Raw genomic sequence first — 25654 nt, forward strand, 5'->3', positions numbered from 1 at the left:
CCATTGAAGGTAGACGAACATTGATTTTTACTATAATTTGGACAACACCGGCGGCGGGCCGGATTAAAAATCCTAACGGGCCGTATATGGCCCGCGGGCCGAGGTTGAAAAACTTGTACACACACGATCCGGCGGGGCGAGCGTTCGAATCCCGTTTCGGCGAAACCTCCGTTCGGCCGAATGAACGTTCGGTGGAACGTCCATTCGGCGACCTGCCCGTCTGTCAAACGTCCGTCGGCGAAACGTCTTTAGGCGAATCATCCGAGTACCGATGATGTCGCTCACACTGGTACTCAGTGCGCTCAGGGAGGTTGTCTTTCTGCTCAGACCAACAAAAAATTAGAGGGAACTTTGGTTCGGAGCTGAATGAACCAATCACGGTGAGGTATACGGCTCTGGGGGGCGGGACATCGGCCGGGCTGTCCAGTGCCTCGCTCACTCACTCATTCATTCCTCCAATCAGCTGGGCGGAGGAGAAGCCGTGAGGCCGATCACTCCGCTCGGCGCGCACACTCCTCCGCTGCTCTCAGCATAGAACTGAATGAGGCGCTATGATCCGTGATCCAGCCTGTGTCAGTGTCTGTAGCCATCTCCGCGATTGAAACGGAGAGCGAAAGTGCACATGCGCCACAAACCCGCGCGACTGAATGTGAAAGATCAACCCGAGACTCATTCCAAGTGGAAAAACATATTACAGAGCCCCAGAGATGTCTCTTTCAAAGCCTGCCGTGAAGAGAAAGGTCGGTGATGAGCACAGACAGTTTCAAGAAAAGTGGGGAGTGCAATATTTCTTTGTTCAACACAGGGGCACCCCGACGTGTCTCATTTACACTGAAAAAGTTGCGGTGCACAAGGAATACAATTTGAAACGTAATTGTACTATGAGACATGCTGAGGAGTACGAAAAATACCAGGGAGATGAGAGAGCCAACCAGGTTGCCAGTCTTAAAACACGTCTTCTGAGGCAACAGGATCTCTTCAAGAAGGCTACCAAAGACAGTAATGCAGCAGTCAAAGCTAGCTACGCCGTTTGTGAGTTGATTGATCCTGTGCTAAGTGATCCCAAATGGCTCATGGACTTAGCTTTTCTTGTTGATATCACACATGAGCTTAATGTACTGAACAAGAAGCTACAAGGCCAGGGGCAACTTGTCAGTGCTGCCTATGACAACGTGAGAGCATTCTGCACTAAACTTGTGTTATGGAAAGCCCAGCTCTCTCAGGCAAACCTTTGCCATTTCCCAGCATGCAAGGCTCTCGTGGATGCAGGCACACCATTCAGTGGTGAGAAGTATGTTGAGGCCATTTCGAAGCTACAGGAGGAATTTGATCACAGATTTGCAGACTTCAAGACACACAAAGCCACATTTCAAATTTTTGCGGACCCCTTCTCCTTTGATGTGCAAGATGCCCCTCCTGAGCTTCAAATGGAGCTCATTGACCTGCAGTGCAACTCTGCACTCAAAGCCAAGTTCAGGGAGGTGAGTGGAGAAGCAGACAAGCTTGGGCAATTTTTGAGAGAGTTGACCCCCAGCTTCCCTGAACTTTCCCGAAGGTTCAAGCGGACCATGTGCCTTTTTGGGAGCACATACTTGTGTGAGAAGCTCTTCTCCACCTTGAACTTCAATAAGTCCAAGTACAGGTCCAGACTTACTGATGAGCATCTTCAAGCTCTACTGAGGGTCTCCACTGCTTCCTCCCTCAAGCCAAATGTGACTATGTGAGAAGAAGCGCTGCCAGGTCTCTAGCAGCAAGGAGTAGGCAAAAGAAGCCGTGTTCAGAATATTTCATGTTCAATGTTCCATTCAAGTTCAGAAAGTTAAAGGTTAAAGAGCTGTTAATACAGACATTTGAAACGGAATAAAAATAATTAGTTTTCTCTACTTAGCCAGCCAGTGTATATCTACTGTATGCTCATTAGTATTATTTGGTTTTATATTACTGATTGATTTATTTTTTATTCATCTTTAAGTTAATTTATTTAATTCATTATTTTTTGTTAAAAAATAAAGATATTTGATAACGTTGGAAAGTTTTATCAGTGCTTTTCTTGTGGAAATCCTGATGCGGCCCAGTCTCACCCAGACTCGGCCTCTAGCGGCCCCCAGGTAAATTGAGTTCGAGACCCCTGATCTACATTGATGTGGCGATTTGCTCGTATGAATATTCTGTTTGAAAAACCTCACAACTCATTCTGCCGCAATTATTACATTTTCTGTCACCAAATAGCACTCAATGTAAATGTAACTGTTGATTGTTGGCTAGAGTAATGAAATGTAACATAAAATTAAAGAAAACATGTTAGCGTAAATGTCTTCAGTCTCAATTGTCAAGTCTGTAATTTTTTCTTTGAAAACTAATTGTCTAACTAATTATTTTTTCTGCGTCTATTGTCATGCCTAATTTTGTAACTAATTATTGTTTTCTGGGTCTATTGTCATGCCTTAAGTTCACAGATGATCCAACTCTTGCAGTGTGCAGCGACAGCGGCGGATCAGTTTTTGAGCTGGGTTTCAGGTATATAAATTATATCTACTTTGCTCCCGCATTTTTTCTATTTAATATCAATAATGCATTTTTATTACGCTTTAGTAACTAACCCTTACCCTAAGAGGACAAGCCAAAAGTCTGTCTATTTCAAAGCACCAGGCCACTGTAGAAAAATGTAAATAAAATAGACAAAAAGCACAATAAAAACAATTAGAAGAACAAAAAGACATTTGAAAGTTGTAAGTGAAAGTCTAATATGGCCAAGATATTTTGAACATCTAACTATGTTTGAGGTCAGTCCATGGGACATGTTTCACATAAGCACATTTAAGTATATTACAACTATTTATCATAAATGGAAAACAATCCAATGAGAAAAATGCTCCAATAATTATGATTGGTCACATTAGTATAATATAGTTTAGGCTTTGCATGTTCGCTTTGGTTCACTTTTTCCCCTCCCTATAAAATTCACTACCAGTCCAAGTTAAGTGTATGGAAGTATGAATCGGCACACTCTTACTGCTTAGGAGCAAGAAACCCGTTCTTTATTGAACGCGCTTGTCTTATATAGCCAGATACAAGCAGGGCGCGTCTGCAATCCTACGTCCTTATTTGGCGAACATGCACCGCTTTCCTTGGCAGCCCAACATGCTTTTGATCATGTAGTTATGTTTCAGTTTGAGGTTAGTCCATGGGACATGTTTCACATAAGTACATCTGGAAATGCTCGATGGGCCCTTGTAAGCAAGTTCTTAAGCAAGTTTTACAATGAGTTCATTTTAGGGCAATAGACATTGCTTATATTATACTGCATAATGGATTCATTTAGGCATAATTCCACAATATTCCCTCCTTTTGTAGTTTTTAACTACAAACACAATAGTACAGTTCCAACGTTCAAACACATCACATAGTTCAGTTGTTCTTGACTTCCGATGCTGGTCGGTCCCGACGAATGTGACAGGAGCGATGTTTCCACTTCATCGCCACCCAGCGGATTATTGTGCCTCTGTAAGACCAGCATCTTGGCTCCCCCGGTCCCTTTTCTTTGATCGGCCGCCGGCGCTCATACAGTGTCCGCTGGATGGACCTCAGGTCAGGAAAGTCGTCCCTCGTTGTTTTGGGATGATGGCTTGATACACCACATTCAGGAGTTGGGCCCTCGCTCCACCTCTTCCCCATCGCCAGCCTCCTGGATGGAAGTTGTGTCCCCTCGCGGTTCCCTGCTGCTCTCATGATGTCCCTCAGTGAATGACTCGTTCCGCAGGAAGTCTCCTCTGGTTGACTTGACCTGCCAAGCTCGTCCCCGGATTGCTCGTCCCTGGATTGCTCATCCCACGGAAGACTCTTTCCCAGAGGACTCTGAGCACTCTTTCAGCTACCTTCCTATTCTGCCTGACTACCAGTGTCTATCGCCAAATGTGTGCTAGTTTACACGTAATAGATGTGACTGTGGCTATTATTGTCTTCATCCGAGTATACTGGGTAGAATGTAAAGACTTTCAGTTCGCTAACTACGAGCGCTACCCCTGGCTCATGGGCTCCGAGAAACACTGCAAATTGTATTGCTGGGAATGCTTGTTATTTGCCACCGATCGACATGGTGTTTGGAGCAACACTGGATTTGCAAATTTGACTTGTTTAACCAAAGCAGCAACGAGACACCAACGCACTGCCGGACACCAACAGTGCTCTCCAAAACTTTTTGGGATACCCGAGTTTAGCGAGGGCGCAGGGAAACGGAGCGCCACAACAAAAAGGTAAAGAAAAATAGGGAAATCTTAAAACGTTTGATAGACTGTAAACTTTCATTTCGGGGACACGATGAAAGCGCTGCATCCCCCAAACAAAGGAAATTATGTGGAACTTCTTTCTCTCATTGCTGAGAGAAACACGGATTTACATTACCACCTGTCCACTAATAAAGTGTTTAGTGGCACGTTGGGCAAAATACAAAACAACCTGATCACTGCTATTGCTGAAGTGATGGAGGAAGAGCTGAGAAGGGAAATAAAAGTATTGTTTGTCTCTGTAATGGTGAATGATTCTGTGCGGTGTCCTGATGGATTTAAAGCACATCTGGATGATTTTAAATTCTGTAGATTTTTGGTCACTTCCTATTAATTTTGTTGCATTTTTGGGTCACTTGTTAACATCTACTCATCATTGAAAAAACATGATTGGACGCCTATCATCCCCAATAACGTAGATTTTTTTTTAAGTTATGTAATAATCAAATTGGTATCAATCATATTTGTGTATGAGCATCCAGTTCAAAAATTTAGCATTGGGGAATATATACCGTATTTTCACGACTATATTGCGCATCGTATTTTTTGCCGCAGTGTCAGTAACAAGTGCTATTTCTGTATTTTAAACACACAAAGGACGCACCGTTTTTTTAGACGCACATATATTATATATTATATATGAATATCTAACCGCAATAGCGCTGGCTACCGTAAGCAGCCCCAGGTTTCCAGTGCGCAGTGACTGCTGGGATATATAGTTCTTGCACGCTACACCCACACGCTAAAAACACGTTTTTAAAAAGGCAACGGAAGCAAAACTGAGTTCGGTTGTACTTTATTTAGCCATTTTACAACTTACGTCATCACCCACAAATCCTTCAAAGTCCTAATTTTCTGTGTCCGAATTGAACAAGTGTCCAAATTAGTCATCGAAAACGCTGAGTTTTATACGTTCGTCCAGGCGGCCACAATCCATTCGCAAATAGTAGCTAGCTGGTAGCTAGCGTAACTTTTCCAACGGTGCTTTCAATGCTTCGCCATGCTGTGTTGATGTCGATGTATACAGGCCACAATCCATTCGCAAATAGTAGCTAGCTGGTAGCTAGCGTAACTTTTCCAACGGTGCTTTCCATGCTTCGTCAAGCTGTATTGATGTCGATGTATACAGGCCACAATCCATTGGGTTTATTGACAAAAGAACTACTACATATCCCAGCAGTCACTGTGCAGTACTTTGTCTACGGGAGAATAGTAGAGTCGGTGTACCCTATCAACTGATTCATTTTATTTTATTGTGATAACAATTTTAGTATTGGTCCATATATAAAGCGCACTGGATTATAAGGCGCCCTGTCTATTTTGGAGACAATTTAAGACTTTTATGTGCGCCTTATAGTCGTGAAAATATGGTATGTATATATATATATATATATATATATATATATATATATATATATATATATATATAAAATCTTTGAAATATTGGCCGCCAATGATTCTTAATGGATTTGACCTGCAAAAAAGATTTCTGCTTCAAAGAGTTAAACTTTGTAGCACATAATTTGTATTATTTTGAAACCTAGGATAATAAAGCCTTAGGACAAAATGACAAAACAATCATACGTAGTTCTTTTTGCTTCACACATTCAATGGCATTTTTGAGCATTCAGACGTGCTTTTTTCAATACTAAAGAGCAACAAACTGGATGTACAGTTTTGTCCTGCAAGAGTAAAGGAGTTTTGTGACACAATTGAGCGCGAGAGGAGCCGATATGAGGAAATCTACGAGGCCACTGAATGCAGTGCGGGTGCTTCAAGCGCACAAAGAGGTCAAGCGCACGAAGAGGTCAAGCGTACGAAGAGGTCAAGCGCACAAAGAGGTCAAGCGCATGATTCTCGCGCGCACTACCACCAACTCCACGACAGGATTCTGGACAATATTACTTGCCAGACGCGGACCAGATTTCAAGAACACGAAAGACTGATGTTTCTCTCCATCCTCGACCCGCAGAAGTTTTGGGAATACCAGAAAACTTTCCCACATGCAGCCTTCTCCATCTTAACGCAGAGCCACGGTACACTTTTCGATCTGCATCAGTCGGCTAAGAACATAACTGATTGTAATGTATGCCACGGATGATTTTACAGGAAAATCTCCCACTGATCTCCTTGACTTTTTTCAGCAGAAAAATCTGAGTGAGAGCATGGGGCGGCTGTTTGGCAGTGACCATCCCTGTGTCCACTGCTTCTGTCGAACGGACATTTTCAGCCCTAAATAGAATCAAAACTTATGCCAGAAATACAACAGGACAGACTCGACTTCCAGCATTAGCTCTGATGGCGATACAAAAGAACTTCCTGGACCTGAAATGCACGTGTAATCTGTACGAGTAATTGAAATCTTCTTGAGGAAAGAAAGGAGGATGGATTTTGTGTATAAATAAAAATAATTTTTGTTGAGTAAAATGTGTCTATTTCCCGAAATAATATTTACATTTTTTAGGTTTTTATTGATTCTTTTTATGTGTCGCAGCTGTAGCTGCAGTAGAGGTTTTATAGACATAAAGTACTTACTGAGGGTTGGATTGATTCACAAGTAGCACTACTGAAGGCCCAGGTGTGAAATGCACGGCCCGCCACTGGATGCAAATATTATTTTTTATTTGATTTGAAGGTGTGTCATAACATTATCGTCTCACACATTGATGAAGGATTTCGAGTCCTGAGTTTTGCTATTTCGGTCCATGAATCACGACTGGCTTCTTTAACATTTATTCCTGTGCTTTCAGGAGAGTAATGGGCATGCGTTCCTGTTATTCAAGGTGTCTCTTCAGCGGTTCTAAGGGGGAAGTGTGCTGTATTGAACCATTACGTGCAGCCCCAGATTTCATTGACCACCCAATAACGCACTATTCTCTGTTGGCTTTGGCTTCCCTCACAAAGGTACTCATATCCACCTGGTTTCCTTTTCTTCTAACATAAACCAAGTTTCATCATGATTTTTTTCTTATGGTATTAACAGATTCTGGTAATTGGACTTAAGCCCTCTCTTAAAGTATGGATGACTTTTCCCTACAGTAAGGTCAGTATTTATGTGATCAAAAAAACGTTTTGGCTTCCCGATAGTGCAGTGGTTCTTCCGCCTGACATTGGTGCAAGCAGCCTGGGTTCGATTCCCACTCGGTGGGGGTGTGATTGTGAGCGTGAGTGGTTGTGTCTGTCGTGGTGCCCTACGATTGGCTGGCAACCAATTCGGGGTGTACCCTGCCTGCTGCCCGTGGTTGGCTGGGATGGGCCCCACTACCCACCATAAGCCCTGTGCGGATAAGCATTATGGAAGATGAGTTAATAAAAAATAATTTCAGATGCCTGATAAATGGCAACATTTCAAACAATCTATTACAGTGGTACCTCGACATACGATCTTAATCCGTTCCAGAACTGAGATCGTATGACGAGATTCTCGTAACTCGAGCGGACGTTTCCCATTGAAATGAATGGGAAACAAATTAATTCGTTCCAACCCACTGAAAAAACACCAATAACAGGATATTGGATTTGAAAAAATGTTTTATTTCTTCTAATTCGCCATCTATTAACAAAGTAACACATAACTAGTGGTTTAATAGTAATAAAATGTGTTTAATCTAACTAAAATTGGGCAGATTTCGCCGACGGGAGACGTTTGGGGGCATGGGGGGGTGGGGTACGTTTTTTTTCCACGACAACGCACTCGTAAACGGAACAAACACATTTAAATTAACTTGGATTAATATATCCAGACACTCAAACATACGTTTAATGTAACTTTGCACAAAACTGAATTCTAATTTTGTTGTAATCTTTTGTTACCTTCATTTTCCGGGTTGGCGGTTTGCCATGCCTCCACCCTCACGTTCGCTATCGATGGGCTGTTTGCTGTTGTACTACGTATTCCCTTCAAAATATTCCGAAAATGATTCACACAAAAATCCTCACAATAGGATAACCCACGACCACTTGCCAACGAGAAATAGTCTTGTAGTACATTTTAGCGATCGCTCCGCTGCTCATAAAGACTGGCTCGCAACTCCCTCGTTGAAATGGCTCTGGCGCAGCCGCTTTCAACGGCGCCTATGAGAGAGAGTTGCGACCAGAAATATTACAAAGAGGGAATTGCGAGCCAGTGCCGCTGATGTTCTTAGGAGCAGCGAACGAGAAGTAATATAATACTCCTCGTATTAGATAATAAAAATAACAGGAAATGCAACAGCTCAGCTAACCCACGTATTGATTGTGGGTAATGAAGTTTCATTCTGAGAAAGAGTGCCATTGCCTATCGGCGTTGTGTGCACGAGTATACTTCATTACCCAGAAAGCCCTCTTTTTGCCCGCGCATGCGCGTTGTGCGTTTCCTGGTCGATGCTTAGGAGAAACTCGTCTGAATTAATCGTTCAGTGCTCGTAGATATTGTTATACACGAAAGATATGCAAAAAAGGCTTGGTCGCATCACAAAATTTTGATCGCATGACGGGCGAATTATTCGATCGAAATTTCCGTCGTAAGACAAGAATATTGTGTGACGAGCGGTCGTATGACGAGGTACCACTGTATGAAGATTTTCCACATTGCATTCTTCAGTTTGAGTTTGATTTATTTAATGGGGGACAGCACATATTAATGAACATATTTATAATCATGTTAATGAACATGTAAATATGTAAGATTGTAGGGCTAATTTCCAACTTTCGTCTATTGTTTAGGCTGAAGACGGTACTCGGACGTTTCGTCGAAAGCCGTTTGGTCCCCGGACGTTTTGTAGAACGGACGGGCCGTCGACCGGACGTTTGGTCGCCGGGTTCGCTCCCTCTTATGAGAGGGAGAGAGACAGAGAGCGAGCAACCAGGTAATCTCTCGCTCTCAAAATTATAATCATGAGAGAGAAAGAGTGAGTTTGTAATTCCATTAACAATGTAAGAGCATTAATATATAAATATCGCTCGCTCCCGGCAGATCTGTGTATACATGCTATTCAGCGCTGGATTCGTTCGCTCGCTCCCGGCAGAGCAGAGAGTTTACTGTTGAAAGCGATCAACCAGGTAATCTCTCGCTCTCAAAATTATAATCATGAGAGAGAGAGTGAGTTTGTAATTGCATTGACAATGTAAGAGCATTAATATCTAAATATCTATTGGCGTGTGTGTACATGCTATTCAGCGCCGGATTCGCACGCTCGCCCCGCCCCCGGATTCGCTCGTATTGGCGTGTATGTACAGTTTTTCAAACTACGGCCCGCGGGCCATATACGGCCCGTTAGGCTTTTTAATCCAGCCCGCCGATGTTGTCCAAATTATGGTAGAAATCAATGACCTCATTCATTTCCCTTTGCCCTGCAATACCGCTCATCACTCTCAATTTAAAGACTGCTTTCTTTCGTTGAATAATAATATGTTCTTAATGTTGAAAGTAAATTTGAAAATAAATTTTCACCTTCAATTGTGTCTTTTTTCTTATATTTCAATCCCCAGGTTTGATAAATTACATTGCGTGTCCAAATGCTGTCAAATTTTAGTATCCATTACCATTCTGGCCCGCAAGTCAAAAAGTTTGCCCACCCCTGGTGGTAGACAAACTTGCCTCTTTTATACTTTTATTGTCCCAAATTAAACACATTATCAATAAGCTGCCATTCAAAAAGTTTGCCCACCTCTAGTATAGACAAACTTGCCTATTTTATACTATTATTGTCCCAAATTAAACACATTATCAATAAGCTGCCATTAACGGCGGTGGACGTCCGGCTGCCATTGACGGCGATGGACGTCCGGCTGCCATTGACTTCCACCGCCGTCAATGGCAGCTTATTGATAATGTGTTTAATTTGGGACAATAATCGTATAAAAGAGGCAAGTTTGTCTATACCAGGGGTGGGCAAACCTTTTGACTTGCGGGCCAGAATAAAAATAAAAAATAAAATCAGACATAGGCTTGTCATCATCATTGACTAGAGAAAAGCCTAATTGTCATCATACCCAGCTGCGTATGACAAAATTGGTAGTGCTTCTCCACAAAGTGCACTTTTCCCAGTCAAAAGCCCAACCAAGTGATAGTTTCAGACTCGCTGGCACTCTGCCGTGATGGATACATCGCATCACCTGCCGAGCGCAACCAAAATCACGGCGACTGCGAAAAGGTTTGCCTCACCGATGCCAACAAAGAATAAAATGGATCACTTACCTCCCACTGTCTTCTTACTTACCTTCAGTCAGCCAGCAGGAGGCAGATCACCGCCCAACGTCCTTCATGTTTCCTCACCCCGAAGTTGTTACACAGAGCGGATTGTGTGTCATGCTACTGCAAATTCAGAGTCCTGATGGCTGTGGGAAAGAAGCTGTCCTTAAGCCTTTTTGTCCGTGCTTTGTGAGACCGGTAGCACCTGCCAGAGGGCAGCAGCTGGAACAGGTTGTGACCATGGTGGTACGGGTCCCCAACAATGTTCCCGGCTCTGCTGAGGTAACGAGGGCTGGCAATATCTTCCAGTGAGGGCAGAGCGCAGCCGACGATCTTCTGGGCAGTGTTAATCACTCTCTGCATGGCCTTTTTGTCTGCTGCCGTGCTTCCAGCGTACCACACTGTGATGCAGTATGCCAGGATGCTCTCCACAGTGGCTCTATAGAAAGTTACCAGAAGCTTATGTCCAAGTTGTTCCTGCTGAGTACCCTCAGCAAATGGGCCTTCTTCACTACTGCCGTGGTGTTTGTAGACCAGGAGAGCTTGTCCGTGACGTGGACCCCCAGGAATTTAAAGGACTGGACCCTGTCTACACGAACTCCATTTATGAGGAGTGGGGCCAGATCTGTGCTCTGTTTGCGGATGTCCAGGATTATTTCTTTAGTTTTCGTGTTGGTCAGTGTGAAGTTGTTCACCGAGCACCACGAAGACAGTTTGTTGACCTCGTCTCTATAGGCCGCCTCATCCCCTCCTGAGATGAGTCCGACCACAGTGGTGTCATCAGCAAATTTGATGATGGAGTTAGACTGGTGGGTTGGTGTACAGTCATAAGTGTACAGGGAGTGCAGAAGAGGACTCAGTACACAGCCTTGAGGGAAGCCAGTGCTCAGTGTAATGGAGGAAGAAAGGTGGGAAGCAAGTCTAACAGTTTGTGGGCGGTTGGTTAGGAAGTTCTTTATCCAACAGCAGATGGAGGAGGATAGTCCAAGGTGGGAGAGTTTGTCAGTCAGAATGTCCGGTTTCATGGTGTTGAAGGCTGAGCTATAGTCAATGAAAAGCATCCTCACGTAATTCCCATGGTGTTCCAGGTGGCTCAATGCTGTATGTAGAGCAAAGTTGATAGCATCCTCAGTGGACCTGTTAGCTCTATAAGCAAACTGGTGAGGGTCAACTGAGGGAGAGATTGTATTCCTGATATGACGGGCTATCAACTTTTCAAAGCACTTCATGATCACAGGCGTGAGTGCAACAGGCCTATAATCATTCATGCTGTCAATGGTTGGCTTTTTGGGGACAGGGATAATGGTGGCAGATTTCAGGCAGGATGGAATGATGGATTGTTTGCATGGAACAATTGAAGATTTTTGTGAAGACTCCAACCAGCTGGTCAGCACAGGCTTTGAGCACCTTCCCAGGTACTCCGTCAGGGCCAGCAGCCTTCCTGGTATTCACAGACCGCATTTCCAGTCTCACTTCCTGTTCCTGGAACTTCAGTGTATTGCTGCAGGGTAGTGGTGGGGGTGTTGAGACTGGGTCTGATTTGTCAGTCTCAAAGCGGGCAAAGAAACGGTTCGGTTCCTCCGCTAGTGAGGCATCTGCGTTAACAGACATATTATTGTTATTGTAGTTGGTAATATGTCGTATTCCCTGCCACATCTTCTTTGGGTTATTTTCTGTGAAGTGCTCCTCAATTTTCTTAGTATATTCTGCCTTGCCCTTTTTAATGCCTCTTTTCAGCTCAGCTCTGGCAGCTCTATATTTCATCTTGTCCCCTGATCTGAAACCGGTGTTAGGGCATTTGATGAGTGCCTGTGTCTCCTTGGTCATCCAGGGTTTTTGGTTAGGAAAAACCTGTATTTGTTTATCTATAGTGACGTTGTCCATGCAGTTTTTGATATGGGAAAGTACAGCGTCCGTATAGTCCTGGAGGTTGTCGTGTTCGAAAAGTTCCCAGTTGGTGCGGGAAAAACAGTCCTGCAGCTGAGAAAGGGCGTCCTCGGGCCAAGTTTTTATTGTCTTTATTTGTGGCCTTGTTAGCCTCCAGAGTGGAGTGTATGCTGGGGTGAGGGATCGACAGAGGTGATCTGATCCAGCTAGGTGAGGGAGGGAAGTGGCTTTGTAAGCATGTTTGATGTTAGAATAAATATGGTCAAGAGTTTATCTCCCCTCGTGTGACATTTTACGTATTGGATAAACTTAGGTAGAACAATCTTTAAACACGCTTTGTTGAAGTCACCAGCAACAATAAAGACTCCATCGGGGTGGTCAAGCTGTTGTTTGTTTACAGCCGTTAGCAGGAGGTTTAGTGCCGTGTTGACGTTAGCATTTGGAGGTATTTAGATCGCTGTTACTATGACAACCGTTAGCTCTCTCGGTAGATAGTAGGCCCTACATCGTACTGCCGATAGCTCTAAATCCGGGGAACAGTGAGTGTCAATGATCCTACTGTCACCACACCATTCATTATGTATGAACAGGCAAAGTCCTCCTCCTCTGCTTTTGCCTGTTAGTTCCTTTGAACGATCTTTCCGAAAAAGCGTTCGGCTAGCTAGCGATACCGCAGCATCAGGGATTTGCGGGTGTAGCCACGTTTCCGTGACGAGAATAATGTTACAGTTCCTAACAAAGCTTTTGGTAGCAATTCGAAGTTCCAACTCATCCATTTTGTGGGTGATGGATCTGGCGTTGGTCAAAAAGATACTAGGAAGCGGTGCTCGGTGTGGTTGTTGACTTAGCTTAGCAGCAAGGCCCGCCCGACATCCGCGCTTTTGCTTCCTCTCTCTTCGCTGCCTTCGCCTCCTTCGACGTACTTTGAGTGGGCTGACTATCCACGGAGATCCCGGAGGTCTCGAGATGTCCTCGGGGATATCGTAGGTCCGTTGGTAGTTTGTTGTGAAATCGGATATATCGCATCTCCTTCCGATAGCAATTAAGTCCTGGCGACTGTAGGAAAAGTTTGCCTCGCAGATGTTGGTAAATAGCGATAGGATTGAGAAAAGAAAACACCAATCTGGAGAGCAAAGAGCCGCTGCACCCGTGCGCGCCACCATTTTCCAAGGTTTAAAAAAAATGGTAATGGGTACTAAAATGGTAATGGGTACTAAAATTTGACAGCATTTGGACACGCAATGTAATTTATCAAACCTGGGGATTGAAATATAAGAAAAAAGACACAATTGAAGGTGAAAATTTATTTTCAAATTTACTTTCAACATTAAGAACATATTATTCAACGAAAGAAAGCAGTCTTTAAATTGAGAGTGATGAGTGGTATTGCAAGGCAAATGGAAATTAATGAGGTCATTGATTTTTACTATAATTTGGACAACGTCGGCGGGCTGGATTAAAAAGCCTAACGGGCCGTATATGGCCCGCGGGCCATAGTTTGAAAAACTGTACACACGCCAATACGAGCGAATCCAGGGGCGGGGCGAGCGTGCGAATCCGGCGCTGAATAGCATGTACACACACGCCAATAGATATTTAGATATTAATGCTCCTACATTGTCAATGCAATTACAAACTCACTCTCTCTCTCATGATTATAATTTTGAGAGCGAGAGATTACCTGGTTGATCGCTTTCAACAGTAAACTCTCTGCTCTGCCGGAGCGAGCGAGCGAATCCGGCGCTGAATAGCATGTACACACATAGATCTGCCAGGTGCGAGCGATATTTATATATTAATGCTCTTACATTGTTAATGCAATTACAAACTCACTCTTTCTCTCTCATGATTATAATTTTGAGAGCGAGAGATTACCTGGTTGCTCGCTTTCAACAGTAAACTCTCTGTCTCTCTCCCTCTCATAAGAGGGAGCGAACCCGGCGACCAAACGTCCGGTCGACGGCCCGTCCGTTCTACAAAACGTCCGGATGGACCAAACGTCCGGATGGACCAAACGTCCGGATGGACCAAACGTCCGGATGGACCAAACGTCCGGATGGACCAAAGTCCGGGGACCAAACGTCTTTCGACGAAACGTCCAAGTACCGTCTTCAACCTACACAATAGACGAAAGTTGGAAATTAGCCCCACAATCTTACATATTTACATGTGTTCATTAACATGATTATAAATATGTTCATTAATATGTGCTGTCCCCATTAAATAAATCAAACTCAAACTGAAGAATGCAATGTGGAAATCTTTATAATAGATTGTTTGAAATGTTGCCATTTATCATGCATCTGAAATTATTTTTTATTCACTCATCTTCTACAATGCTTATCCGCACAGGGCTCATGGTGGGTGGTGGGGCCCATCTCAGCCAACCACGGGCAGCAGGTGGGGTACACCCTGAATTGGTTGCCAGCCAATCGTAGGGCACCATGACAGACACAACCACTCACGCTCACAATCACACCCCCACCGAGTGCTATAATTCGGATAACGTCGGCGGGCCGGATTAAAAAGCCTAACGGGCCGTAGTTTGAAAAACTGTACACACACGCAAATACAAGCAAATCCGGGGGCGGGGCGAGTGTGCGAATCCGGCGCTGAATAGCATGTACACACGCCAATAGATATTTAGATATTAATTCTCTTACATTGTCAATGCAATTACAAACTCTCTCTCTCATGATTATAATTTTGAGAGCGAGAGATCACCTGGTTAATCGCTTTCAACAGTAAACGGGAGCGAGCGAGCAAATCCGGCGCTGAATAGCATGTACACACGCGTGGCCGGATGATTCGCTGAAAGAAGTTTCGCCGACGGACGTTTGACCGAGGGACAGGTCGCCGAATGGACGTTCCACCGAACAGCCGAGCGGAAGTTTCGCCGACGCGCTCGCCCCGCCCCCGGATTGTGTATGTACAAGTTTTGCAACCTCGGCCCGCGGGCCATATAAGGCCCGTTAGGATTTTTAATCCGGCCTGCCGAGTAGGTAAATCATATCCCTACGGTCATCGGAGGGGTTTCTCCCCGGGAACAGTGCTTCGTGGGCGGATTTTAATGACACATGCTGAGTTTCATTATCGAGCTCCATATATTTCCCGAGTTTGAGCACTTTAAAAATCGGCGGGGGTTCCCCCGAGCCTATCCGAGAATAGTCCTCCCTGAGCAGACTGGGTTGGACGACCCCCCCGCTGAATTTCTGGAGCTCCAGAATTTTTTCAAATTTTAGCCCCACACACATTGGAGGGGGTTTTTCACCGAGCACAGTGCTCTGTGGGCGGACAGGGGTGACATGCCCCGCCACCATATTTTTTTCTAAGTGTGAGCACCACATACATCGGCGGGGTTTTTTCCCCGAGCGTATCCGAAAAAACGTCTGTATACGACCATTCGCCAAACGGCTCAAAATGCGTTTAATGATTAAATACAGATACTAGTATTGTATATACAAATACTAGTATTTGTATTTAATCATTAAAAGCTGTTTTCGGCTGGATATGACCGAATTTGAGAGCATTTTGAGCCGTTTGGCTAATGGCTCTGTTCTTAAAATGGCCGACAAGCGACGACGTCGAGCTCCGTTGTCTCACAACGCGCATCGGACATCTAGTCTGTATACACGAAGAATATGTGAATTTCATTTGTCTTCTTTTAAATAAAATACTAGTATCAAATACTTATTAGTATTGTATATACAAATACTAGTATTTGTATTTAATCATTAAACGCATTTTGAGCCGTTTGGCGAATGGTCGTATATATATAGACGTTTTTTGCCTTATCGGGACATCATCGCGACATTTTACCGAGGAATTCACTTCCCTGGGCTCGGTTCTAATGTCCAAAGAGCTCCAGTATTTGTATTTGATCATTAAATGCTGTTTTAGGATGAAATTAACATGAGTGCTGTCATTATATGCCGTGTACTTGTATTTAGAAATATGCCCAGCGGGGGGCAGTACATGCCCTTATTATTTCGGGGGCAGGCAGTACATGCCCTTGTTATTCCTAAATGAATGTTATCTGTAACGGGCGTAAATGGCCCGCTGGCCGAGGTTGAAAAACTTGTACACACACGATCCGGGGGCGGGGCGAGCGCGCCGGCGAAACTTCCGCTCGGCGGAAGCTCCGTTCGGCCGATTGACCGTTCGGTGGAACGTCCATTCGGCGACCTGTCCCTCTGTCAAACGTCCGTCGGCGAAACGTCTTTCAGCGAATCATCCGAGCACCCACACACGCCAATAGATCTGCCGGGAGCGAGCGATATTTATATATTAATGCTCTTACATTGTCAATGCAATTACAAACTCACTCTCTCTCATGATTAGAATTTTGAGAGCGAGAGATTACCTGGTTGCTCGCTTTCAACAGTAAACTCTCTGTCTGTCTCGCTCTCATAAGAGGGGGCGAACCCGGCGACCAAACGTCCGTTCGACGGCTCGTCCGTTCTACGAAACGTCCGGGGACCAAATGTCCGGGGACCAAACGTCCGGGGACCAAACGTCCGGGGACCAAACGTCCGGGGACCAAATGTCTTTCGACGAAACGTCCGGTCACGGTTGAGGACAGATGACACACATTCGACAGACATACACACACGTAGCATAGTTTTGTGATCGCAATTTTGTTCGTCTAACAGCCAGGCTTTAAGATGATTGGTGAAAAGGTTCGGAGACGGGAGTTCACATATGTTAATTGGTATAGAGTTCCAGGTATGTGCGGCACGGACAGAGAAGTTTCTTTGGCTGAAAGCACACACTTTGAAGGGAGCCCTTGTTGATGTGTTGGAATTTTTTGTAAAAAATCTTGCAGTGGAGCAGGAGCTTTGTGTTGGAAGATTTTCTAAATTAAAGTAGCATCTGCATATTTAACAGTATTGTTCCAGTTTAGGCGTTTGAGTTTTTTAATATCTGACAGTGGTGGTGTGTTTTTGGCTTTCTGTCCAATACTTTCAAAGCTTGCTTATGAATAGTTTCAATTGGTATTAGTGTTGTTTTGCAGGCCGATGACCAACTTGTCAGGCAGTAAGTCATGTGTGATATGATCATTGTTTCAAAATATAAATTTTCTGACTCAGTTGTTACATTGTTACTAATTAACCTAAAATTGGATAATTTGAATTTAATATAATTTTTATTTTTTTATTTTTTTAAATCTGCCATTTAAAGGCTAGTTGAGTCAAGAGTGATTCCTAGGTATTCAAATTCTTGGACTACATTGATTGTTTTTCCTTGGACAAAAACGTTGGGGTCGCTGTTATTTGTCGCTCGTTTTGAGAAGTACATGAGACAGTCTTAGATATGTGGAGTTGAGATCTTTCAAGCCAGTTATTCACGCTCGTCATTGCCTCTACAGCATGTTTTTTGTCTTTTGTGTGGACATATCGGCATCATCGGCATACATTTGGCAGGTGACAGTTGAAGAACAACAGCTTGGCAGATCATTATGTAAAGACTGAAGAGCAGTGGGCCTAGCACTGACCCCTGCGGTACCCCACAACTGTTATTCCGCAAAGTTGATTTTGTATATTGTATCCTGACGCACTGTGATCTTACAGATAAGTATGATTCAATCCAATTTAGCTTGCTTGGTTAGAAATTAAAATTAGACTGTTAAGTCAGCAGTATCTGGTGGTTGATCGTGTGTTTTGAGATCAATGAAGACTGCACCAATTACCCTGCCTTTATCTAGTTTTTATTTTGTTTTCTAGAAAGAAGCAAACCGCCGTTTTGGTAGAATGCTGTTTTTTAAAGCTGAATTGCAGCCTGTTAAGGGTGTATCGACTGCTTTTAATGTGATCCACAATTTTTTCTGCTACTATCTTTTCCAAGACTTTTGAGACGACTGGAAGGATGCTGTAGTTGTTGGTTATTGCGGGGTTCCCTAATTTGAGGAACGGTGTGATAACTGAGCACCTCCAGGGTTCAGGCAAGAGACTCTTGTTTATGGATTTGTTTACAATAGTGGTTAACTGAGCTATGAGAGATTCTATCCCATTCACTGTATTATGTTTATAAAGAAATCAGATTTTCCAGTTCGAATTTCTTTTATTACTTTGTTTCTTAGAGAAGTAAATGTCTGTCTGTCTGTCATTAGTCCTTTTTGTTTTAAGTGATGTTTTGAGACCATGGTCTCGTTTTTTCATTAATGCCTGAATGTCTTCATTTAACCATGGGAGCTGCTTTGTTTTTAGATGTTTTTGTAATTTTTCTTGTGAATGTAGATACAGACGCTCCCCTACTTACGAACGCAATTGGTTCCGAGCGATTGTTCATAAGTTGAATTTGTTTGTAAGTTGATTCAGTGCTATATTTTGTATTATAATTTATGTTTAAGGCCGATATAAGTATATTGAAGGTTTATATAAGTGCATTTGTATGTTTAAGGCTTGTATAAGTAACACGCATTGGTTTGTACTGAAAAAAAACCATTTAATAAAATGGAGAGAATATGTACAGTACTGTAGAGAGAGAGAGAGAGATTTATGTATTAGAAACTGGCCAAAAGAAGCGACCTAATGACGATTGCACAGTTTTCTTCTTTTTTTCATCATAAATGATGCGGTAGCACTGTATGGCATCATTCAATTGATTTGCAAACTTTGTGCAGCGTTCAATATTTGGGTCCTGCTGCTCGATCTTTATGTTTATAAATGGTACTGACGGTCGAACGATTCAATGCCCGTGAAACGCTCACCACTCTCACACGCATCAAGCTTCGTTATTATTGCCACTCGTTTCAAATGAAATGGCTTGCCTCTTCCTTGCAACTCCCTCAATAGAAGCCTTTAGCTTTTTACCAACCATATTCAATATTGGATGCATGAGATATTTAATGATACAAATGAAAAAGGTTCTTTGCACACTGGAGATACATTCACGCACTTCCGCATTGCAAGGAAGAAGAAGGTAGATGCTGGGTGAGCTGAGCTCTCACAGCGCCAGGCGTCGGTATTAGCGGCGGAAAGAAGTACTACTCCGAAAAAGGCGCGAAATACAAAATTGGACTTGCGAACATTTTTGGACTTAAACGCAATTTGCAGACATGTTCGTATGTACCGTTGTTCGTAAGTTGAATGTTCGTAAGTAGGGGAGCGTCTGTACTGCAAATATTGCAGCTGTCATTAGTATGGTTATGGTAGAGATAATCATACCAATTGATATTCTTTAACGCCTGTGTCAGATTTCGGATCTCCCCGTTTCGTACTCTCATCTGCTCTGATAAGTTTTTTTGGCCGCATGCTATTTTTAGGAAGCTTTCTTGAGAATAGGATGAGGTTATGGTCTGATAGGCCTCTAATCATATTGAAAATCTTTTGGATCCTCTCATACTTATTGGAAGAGAGCAGATCTGTGCATTTTTCAGAAGATGCAATTCGCCTAGTAGAACTTTTGATTAGTTTCATAAAGTTAAATTTAGTTAACAGTGATTTCAACTGTCTCCAATTTGATTTACCGAGCCAGTTAATATTTAAATCTCCAAGCAAGATAACTTTATTTTTTGTGTCGCATTCCCTAAGTAAGGCCCAAAGCTCCGTATAGAATGTACAGTTGTGGTCAAAAGTTTACATACACTTGTGAAGAACATAATGTCATGGCTCTCTTGAGTTTCCAGTTATTTCTACAACTCAGATTTTTCTCTGATAGAGTGATTGGAACAGATACTTCTTTGCCACAGCTACTGTGGATCCCGGGCCACTGCAACATATGTGGTAACGACCTGGTCGATGCGCTAGCTAAACTTGGCTCGTCAGATGACCAAACCCATACCTCCCCGGACGCAGCCACAAGACACGCCATCATCCAACGTGAAGATCGCTCTCCCCCTCTCTCACCCCGCCTTTTGCAGACCTACACTACAAAAGTCACAGAGGAAGAACTTGCCCTACCGAAAGGAGACCGCACAGACCTGATTCGTTTCCGCAGTGGACACCACCCCCTGCTCTGCCGTTGGCTCCACCTTATGGGGAAATCCGACTCGGATCGCTGCCGCCTGTGCGATGAGGAAACTGAGTCGTCTGAACACCTATGGCTCCGCTGTCCGGCCTTAATGACCGAACGCTACCATCGCGGCCTGGGCAACTCCCTGGATGAACTAATCCGCGTTCCAGTGGCAGCTCTAGCGCTGCTGAGGGTAATCCTCAGGCGCCTGAGATGAAAAAGAAGAAGAAGAAGAGCAACAGTGCAAACAATTGTTTGTAAGTATAAAGTGTAGGGCACTGTTTTGTCACTGCCATGATCAGAAAGAAAACGCAAGCTATCACCTGCTGCTGAGAGAAAATTGGTCAGGAGGGTGAAGATTCAACCGAGAATCACCAAAAAACATATGAGTAACTACAGCTGGTGACTTCTCTGAGGCCATTTAAATAGGCCTCATTGGATGCAAACGCCCACAAACGCTACAATGGGAAAGTCAAAGGAGCTCAGCATGGATCTGAAAAAGCGAATCCTTGACTTGAACAAGTCAGGAAAGTCACTTGGAACCATTTCAAAGCAGCTGCAGGTCCCAAGAGCAACAGTGCAAACAATTGTTTGTAAGTATAAAGTGCATGGCACTGTTTTGTCACTGCCACGATCAGGAAGAAAACGCAAGCTTTCACCTGCTGCTAAGAAAAAAATGGTCAGGAGGGTGAAGATTCAACCGAGAATCACCAAAAAGCAGATCTGCCAAGAATTAGAAGCTGCTGGAACACAGGTATCAGTGCCCACAGTCAAGCATGTTTTGCATCTCCATGGACTGAGCATTGTCCACAAGTTCTCAATGAGGTTTAAGTCAGGACTTTGGGAAAGCCATTCGTAAACCTTATTTCTAGCCTGATTTAGCCATTCCATTACCACTTTAGATTTTTGTTTCATCTGACCACAGAACTTTCCTCCAGAAGGTTTTATCTTTGTCCATGTGATCAGCAGCAAACTTCAGTCGAGCCTTGAGGTGCTGCTTTTGGAGCACGGGCTTCCTTCTTGCACGGCAGCCTCTCAGTCCATGGAGATGCAAAACATGCTTGACTGTGGACACTGACACCTGTGTTCCAGCAGCTTCTAATTCTTGGCAGAAATGCTTTTTGGTGATTCTCGGTTGAATCTTCACCCTCCTGACCAATTTTTTCTCAGCAGCAGGTGATAGCTTGCGTTTTCTTCCTGATCGTGGCAGTGACAAAACAGTGCCATGCACTTTATACTTACTTATATTTTATACTTTTTGCACAACAAAGCCCTTGTAACGTATTATAAACAAATTTAAATGAACTTGGATTACGATGCAGACACTCAAAAATAAGTTTAAACGAACCTAACACTAAACTTAATTCTAATTTTGTTTGACATTTTGATACCTTTCTTCTCCCGGGCTGGCTCTTTTTGCAACCGGGTTGGCTCTTTTTCCACACTGACTTTCACATGCAACCTAGATGTTTGCTTTTGCATTCCCTTCAAAATATTCCCAAAATGATGCACACAAATGTCCTCACAATAGGATACCGCACGACCACTTGCCAACGATAAGTAGCATATATAACTCTCGTATTAGCGATCGCCTCGCAATGACTAACGGGAAAAAAACACTGAAAAAATGCAACGCTCCGCCCAGTGCTCGCAGAGACATTACAAAGAGGGAGTTGTGACCAAAGAGACATTACACGACGGAGTTGCGGGGAGAGACACAGTGCCCATGATGTTCTTATGAGCAGCATCTCGCGTCCGCTGTCTGCTCGTATATCGAAATTTGTCTCGCATCTCGAATTGCTCGTATGTCAGGAGGCTCGTATGTCGAGGTACCACTGTATACAAGTATAATGAGATTTAAAGGTTTCACCATGTAGTGCACATATAACAACAGACAGACAGATACATAATCAAGAAATAAGAAATGAATAAATAAGTAGTCCAAGTGAGGTCAGCAGAGTGAAGCGGGCGTGTTCCACCTGAAGTCCAGGATGAGTTCCATGGTTTTTTGTAGACGTTCAGCGCTTAGTTGCACCCCTTGCTGATTCTATGGACGCAACAACAAACAAGCAAACACAGAAAATCAATATTTAGTAATGATAAATAGATAATCGCTAAATAGTAATGACAAGCAGGGGCGAGGTTGTTATTGAGCGTTTTTTCGTAATCTATTTGTGTAAGGAGAAATCTACACGTGGGCAGATAAAGGATGAGATTAAAAAAGTCACAACAGAAAAAAAAGTGTTTTGGGGAGCAACTGGAAACTCGCTGTCGGAATTTCTTCTGAAAATGACGTTTGTAAATGACGTGGAAAGGCGTCCTACCTTACAACTAATTTGAGTCAGCTCGGCCAGCACCGTCGTGCCTCGCCGAGTCTTCCCGTCACGACAGAAAAAATGTTTTTCGGGGAGCACCTGGAAACTTGCTGGTGGAAATTCTTCCAAAAATGACGTTTGTAAATGACGTGGAAAGGCGTCCTAACTTACAAGTAAATTGGGTCAGCATGGCCAGCACCATCGTGCCTCGCCGAGTCTTCCCGTCATGACAGAAAAAAAGTGTTCCGGGGTGCACCTGGAAACTCGTTGGCGGAAATTCTCCCGATAATGACATTTGGAAATGACGTCGAAAGGCTTCCTACCTTACGACCAATCAGCCACGCGGTGTGTTTAAGCACATCATGTAAAAACAACGATTCATACAACAACTCTGCTTTCTACCAAATAAAAGATTGAATTTACACAAAAGTAAAGTGAAGAAATTCAATCACTCGTCTATTAGAATCCGACAGCCGTTTCTGGCCATATTAAAAATGTCAACTACGATGCACGGTTTGGACAAACGTAGCGAAAGAATCTTAACATACACACGCACACACACATCCATCCATAAGTCATGCTTTATAAGAGTTATAGATAAATAAATAATCACAAATTAGTAATACATAAATAAGTGTACAACATAAGAAGTATAAGTAGTAGTAATGAGTCTTGATTAGGTCCTAGATGCAGAACTCGCGTTGAGTATGGTGACAGCTCTTGGGAAGAAAGTGCCCTTGAGTCTGTTTGTCTTGGCAGTTATAGCTCTGTAGCGCCTTCCAGAGGGCAGCAGGTTGAAGTGGTGGAAGCCGGGATGTGCATTGTCTTTTATAATACTCTCTGTCCTACTAAGGCACCGAGATTCGTAGAGGCCGGACAGGTTGGGTAGGGGGCAGTTGATGATCTTTTGGGCTCTGTTGATCACTCTTTGCAGTGTTTTCCGGTCGGCTTCTGTGCAGCTTGAGTGCCACACTGATAAAGCATAGGTCAGCATGCTCTCAATGCCAGACTGGTAGAATGTCACCAGCAAGTTGGTGTTCAGTTGCTCCTTCCTGAGTACTTTCAGGAAATGTAGCCTCTACTGCGCCTTCTTGATGAGTGCTGTGGTGTTTGCCCCCCAAGTGAGATCAGCAGAGATGTAGTCTCCTAAGAATTTGAAAGTCTTTGCTTGCTCCACACATTCGCCATTAATATACAGGGGTGACGGAGCAGCCTTGTTCCATCGGAAGTCCAGGATGAGTTCTCTGGTTTTGGAGACGTTCAGCGCCAGGTTGTTGAGAGGGCACCACTTGCTGAGTTGAAATGGCCAAAATAGGCCAAAAACTGCTCATTTTTACATCTTTGAGCCAACATGGCCAACTTCTTGTTTGGTTTGGGACATGGGTAACGGGGACTTTGAGGCAAAGTATTGACTCACCAAATTTCGTAGCTCTACATTGATAAATGGGCATAAAATGCGTTTTAAACATTTACAGAAGGACACCGGTGAGCCATTTTTTGGTATGATTTTCCCAAAACCACCACCATTTGTAGATGTTCGCCAAGATCTATTGGGCCTCCAAATTTGATGCAAGTTGGAGTATGTTAAGTTCTCCAAAATGTTGATTTATTTTGCTATTAATGATAATTTTATTTTTTGGAAAAACAATAGAGCCCTTCGCACTGAAGGGTGCTCAAGCTCTAATGCCTTCAAAAAACACTTTCTCACGTTGTCACAATATTTTGGATATACGTATTATCCAACTTGCTGGCATTTGTGAGCCACTGTAAATACCAGGAAGACTCGGGGAACCTCTCGGAGACTTGGGGTGTCTGGTCTGGTCTAATTTTCCTTTCAGTTTTGCCTACTCACGCTTTAATTTGTACGTACAGTGAATGCTCGCTACACTGGGGTTCATTTATTTTTATTGCTAACATTGTTTTTCTTAGAATCAATTTTATGCAAAGAAAATATTAAAACCATTTGTGCATATTCTGTTTTCTAGTCTGACCCATCCAGTGTCCCCCAGCTAGCATGGCATTTCGTGTCTATTCAAATGGCTGCCAATCCATTCCTGGCTTTTTGTAAAGGAGATACAGTCTACTTTCTCATGGTATATTAAGTACTTCTTATTTGAAAGACAAATGTCTACTTTACCTTCAGTGTTATTCTAATATTGTGTACCAATATATGAATGTTTCACGTCTTAATTATATTTATTTGTTCACAACTTTATTAACCTTTCATATTTTTTTTTCAGTTTTGCATGAAATTGAAAACTAAATTTTATTGGTGCTGGTTTGAAACAAATGACTTTACTGCACAGTTTACTTTACCAGTCTTCAATATTTTCTTTATTTGAATGTTTAAAACTTGTGATATTTGCAATAAAGGTTACATCTTCACCATAACATTCCATTTATCAAAATTTAGTTTGAACTAAAGATGGAATTTCTTTTTCAGGACTATCTTCACCTATTCACTAATTTAAATGAGATAAATAGCCATGGTTTGTTTTCAATTTCTCTTGCCAAATGCAATGCTTTTTATCATCTTAATTTTCTAATGTTCATCTTCCACTTGTGTAATAGTTGTAGCTTGATTTGAGTTTATGTCGTAATTGCACGTTTGCTTAAAAAATATTTGAATTGAAGAATTTTAAAGCTAATTCATTGGGCAGTGAATGAGTGAAAAATGAAGGTTAGGGTTTTTATTTAAATGAAAAATAACATTTACTGTGTTTTGTATTTTCTTTTTATCAAGATAAAAAGAGAGGAGATGGGAGCCATCCATGTCATCAAACAGAGAAAGATACATCTCAACTTTGATATTATCAGTTTGAATGTAAGTGAACCAAGTAAAGTTTTTGTCTGTTTTTGTAATGCTATTTGTATGTGATGTCGATGTTGATGGTGGCACTGATGCAATTGTAACAGGAATTTTTAATTGACAAAAATTTCAAAACATTTGATTTTGGAAGTATCAATCCTTCATTGTTGATCGATTGAAATGATGATGTTGATTGAAAGAGCTTTTTTCCGAATTCTCTGATGAAGCATTTGTG

The 25654-nt window shown here is 42.9% G+C and overlaps 1 protein-coding gene across 14 annotated transcripts in view; it reads left to right on the plus strand.

Annotated features, from left to right (window-relative positions):
- Positions 1-25654, plus strand: part of vps8 (VPS8 subunit of CORVET complex) — a 192203-nt gene that overhangs the window by 49999 nt on the left and 116550 nt on the right. For all 14 annotated transcript variants that reach the window (XM_077613355.1, XM_077613349.1, XM_077613362.1 and 11 more), the window contains 5 exons: positions 2450-2517; positions 7034-7187; positions 7267-7326; positions 24596-24703; positions 25354-25434. In XM_077613355.1, the coding sequence (XP_077469481.1) occupies positions 2450-2517; positions 7034-7187; positions 7267-7326; positions 24596-24703; positions 25354-25434 (471 nt within the window). The remainder of the gene's footprint in view (positions 1-2449; positions 2518-7033; positions 7188-7266; positions 7327-24595; positions 24704-25353; positions 25435-25654) is intronic.

The sequence above is a fragment of the Stigmatopora argus genome, chromosome 11 (assembly GCF_051989625.1).
Source record: "Stigmatopora argus isolate UIUO_Sarg chromosome 11, RoL_Sarg_1.0, whole genome shotgun sequence".
In the NCBI taxonomy this organism is placed as follows: Eukaryota; Metazoa; Chordata; class Actinopteri; order Syngnathiformes; family Syngnathidae; genus Stigmatopora; species Stigmatopora argus.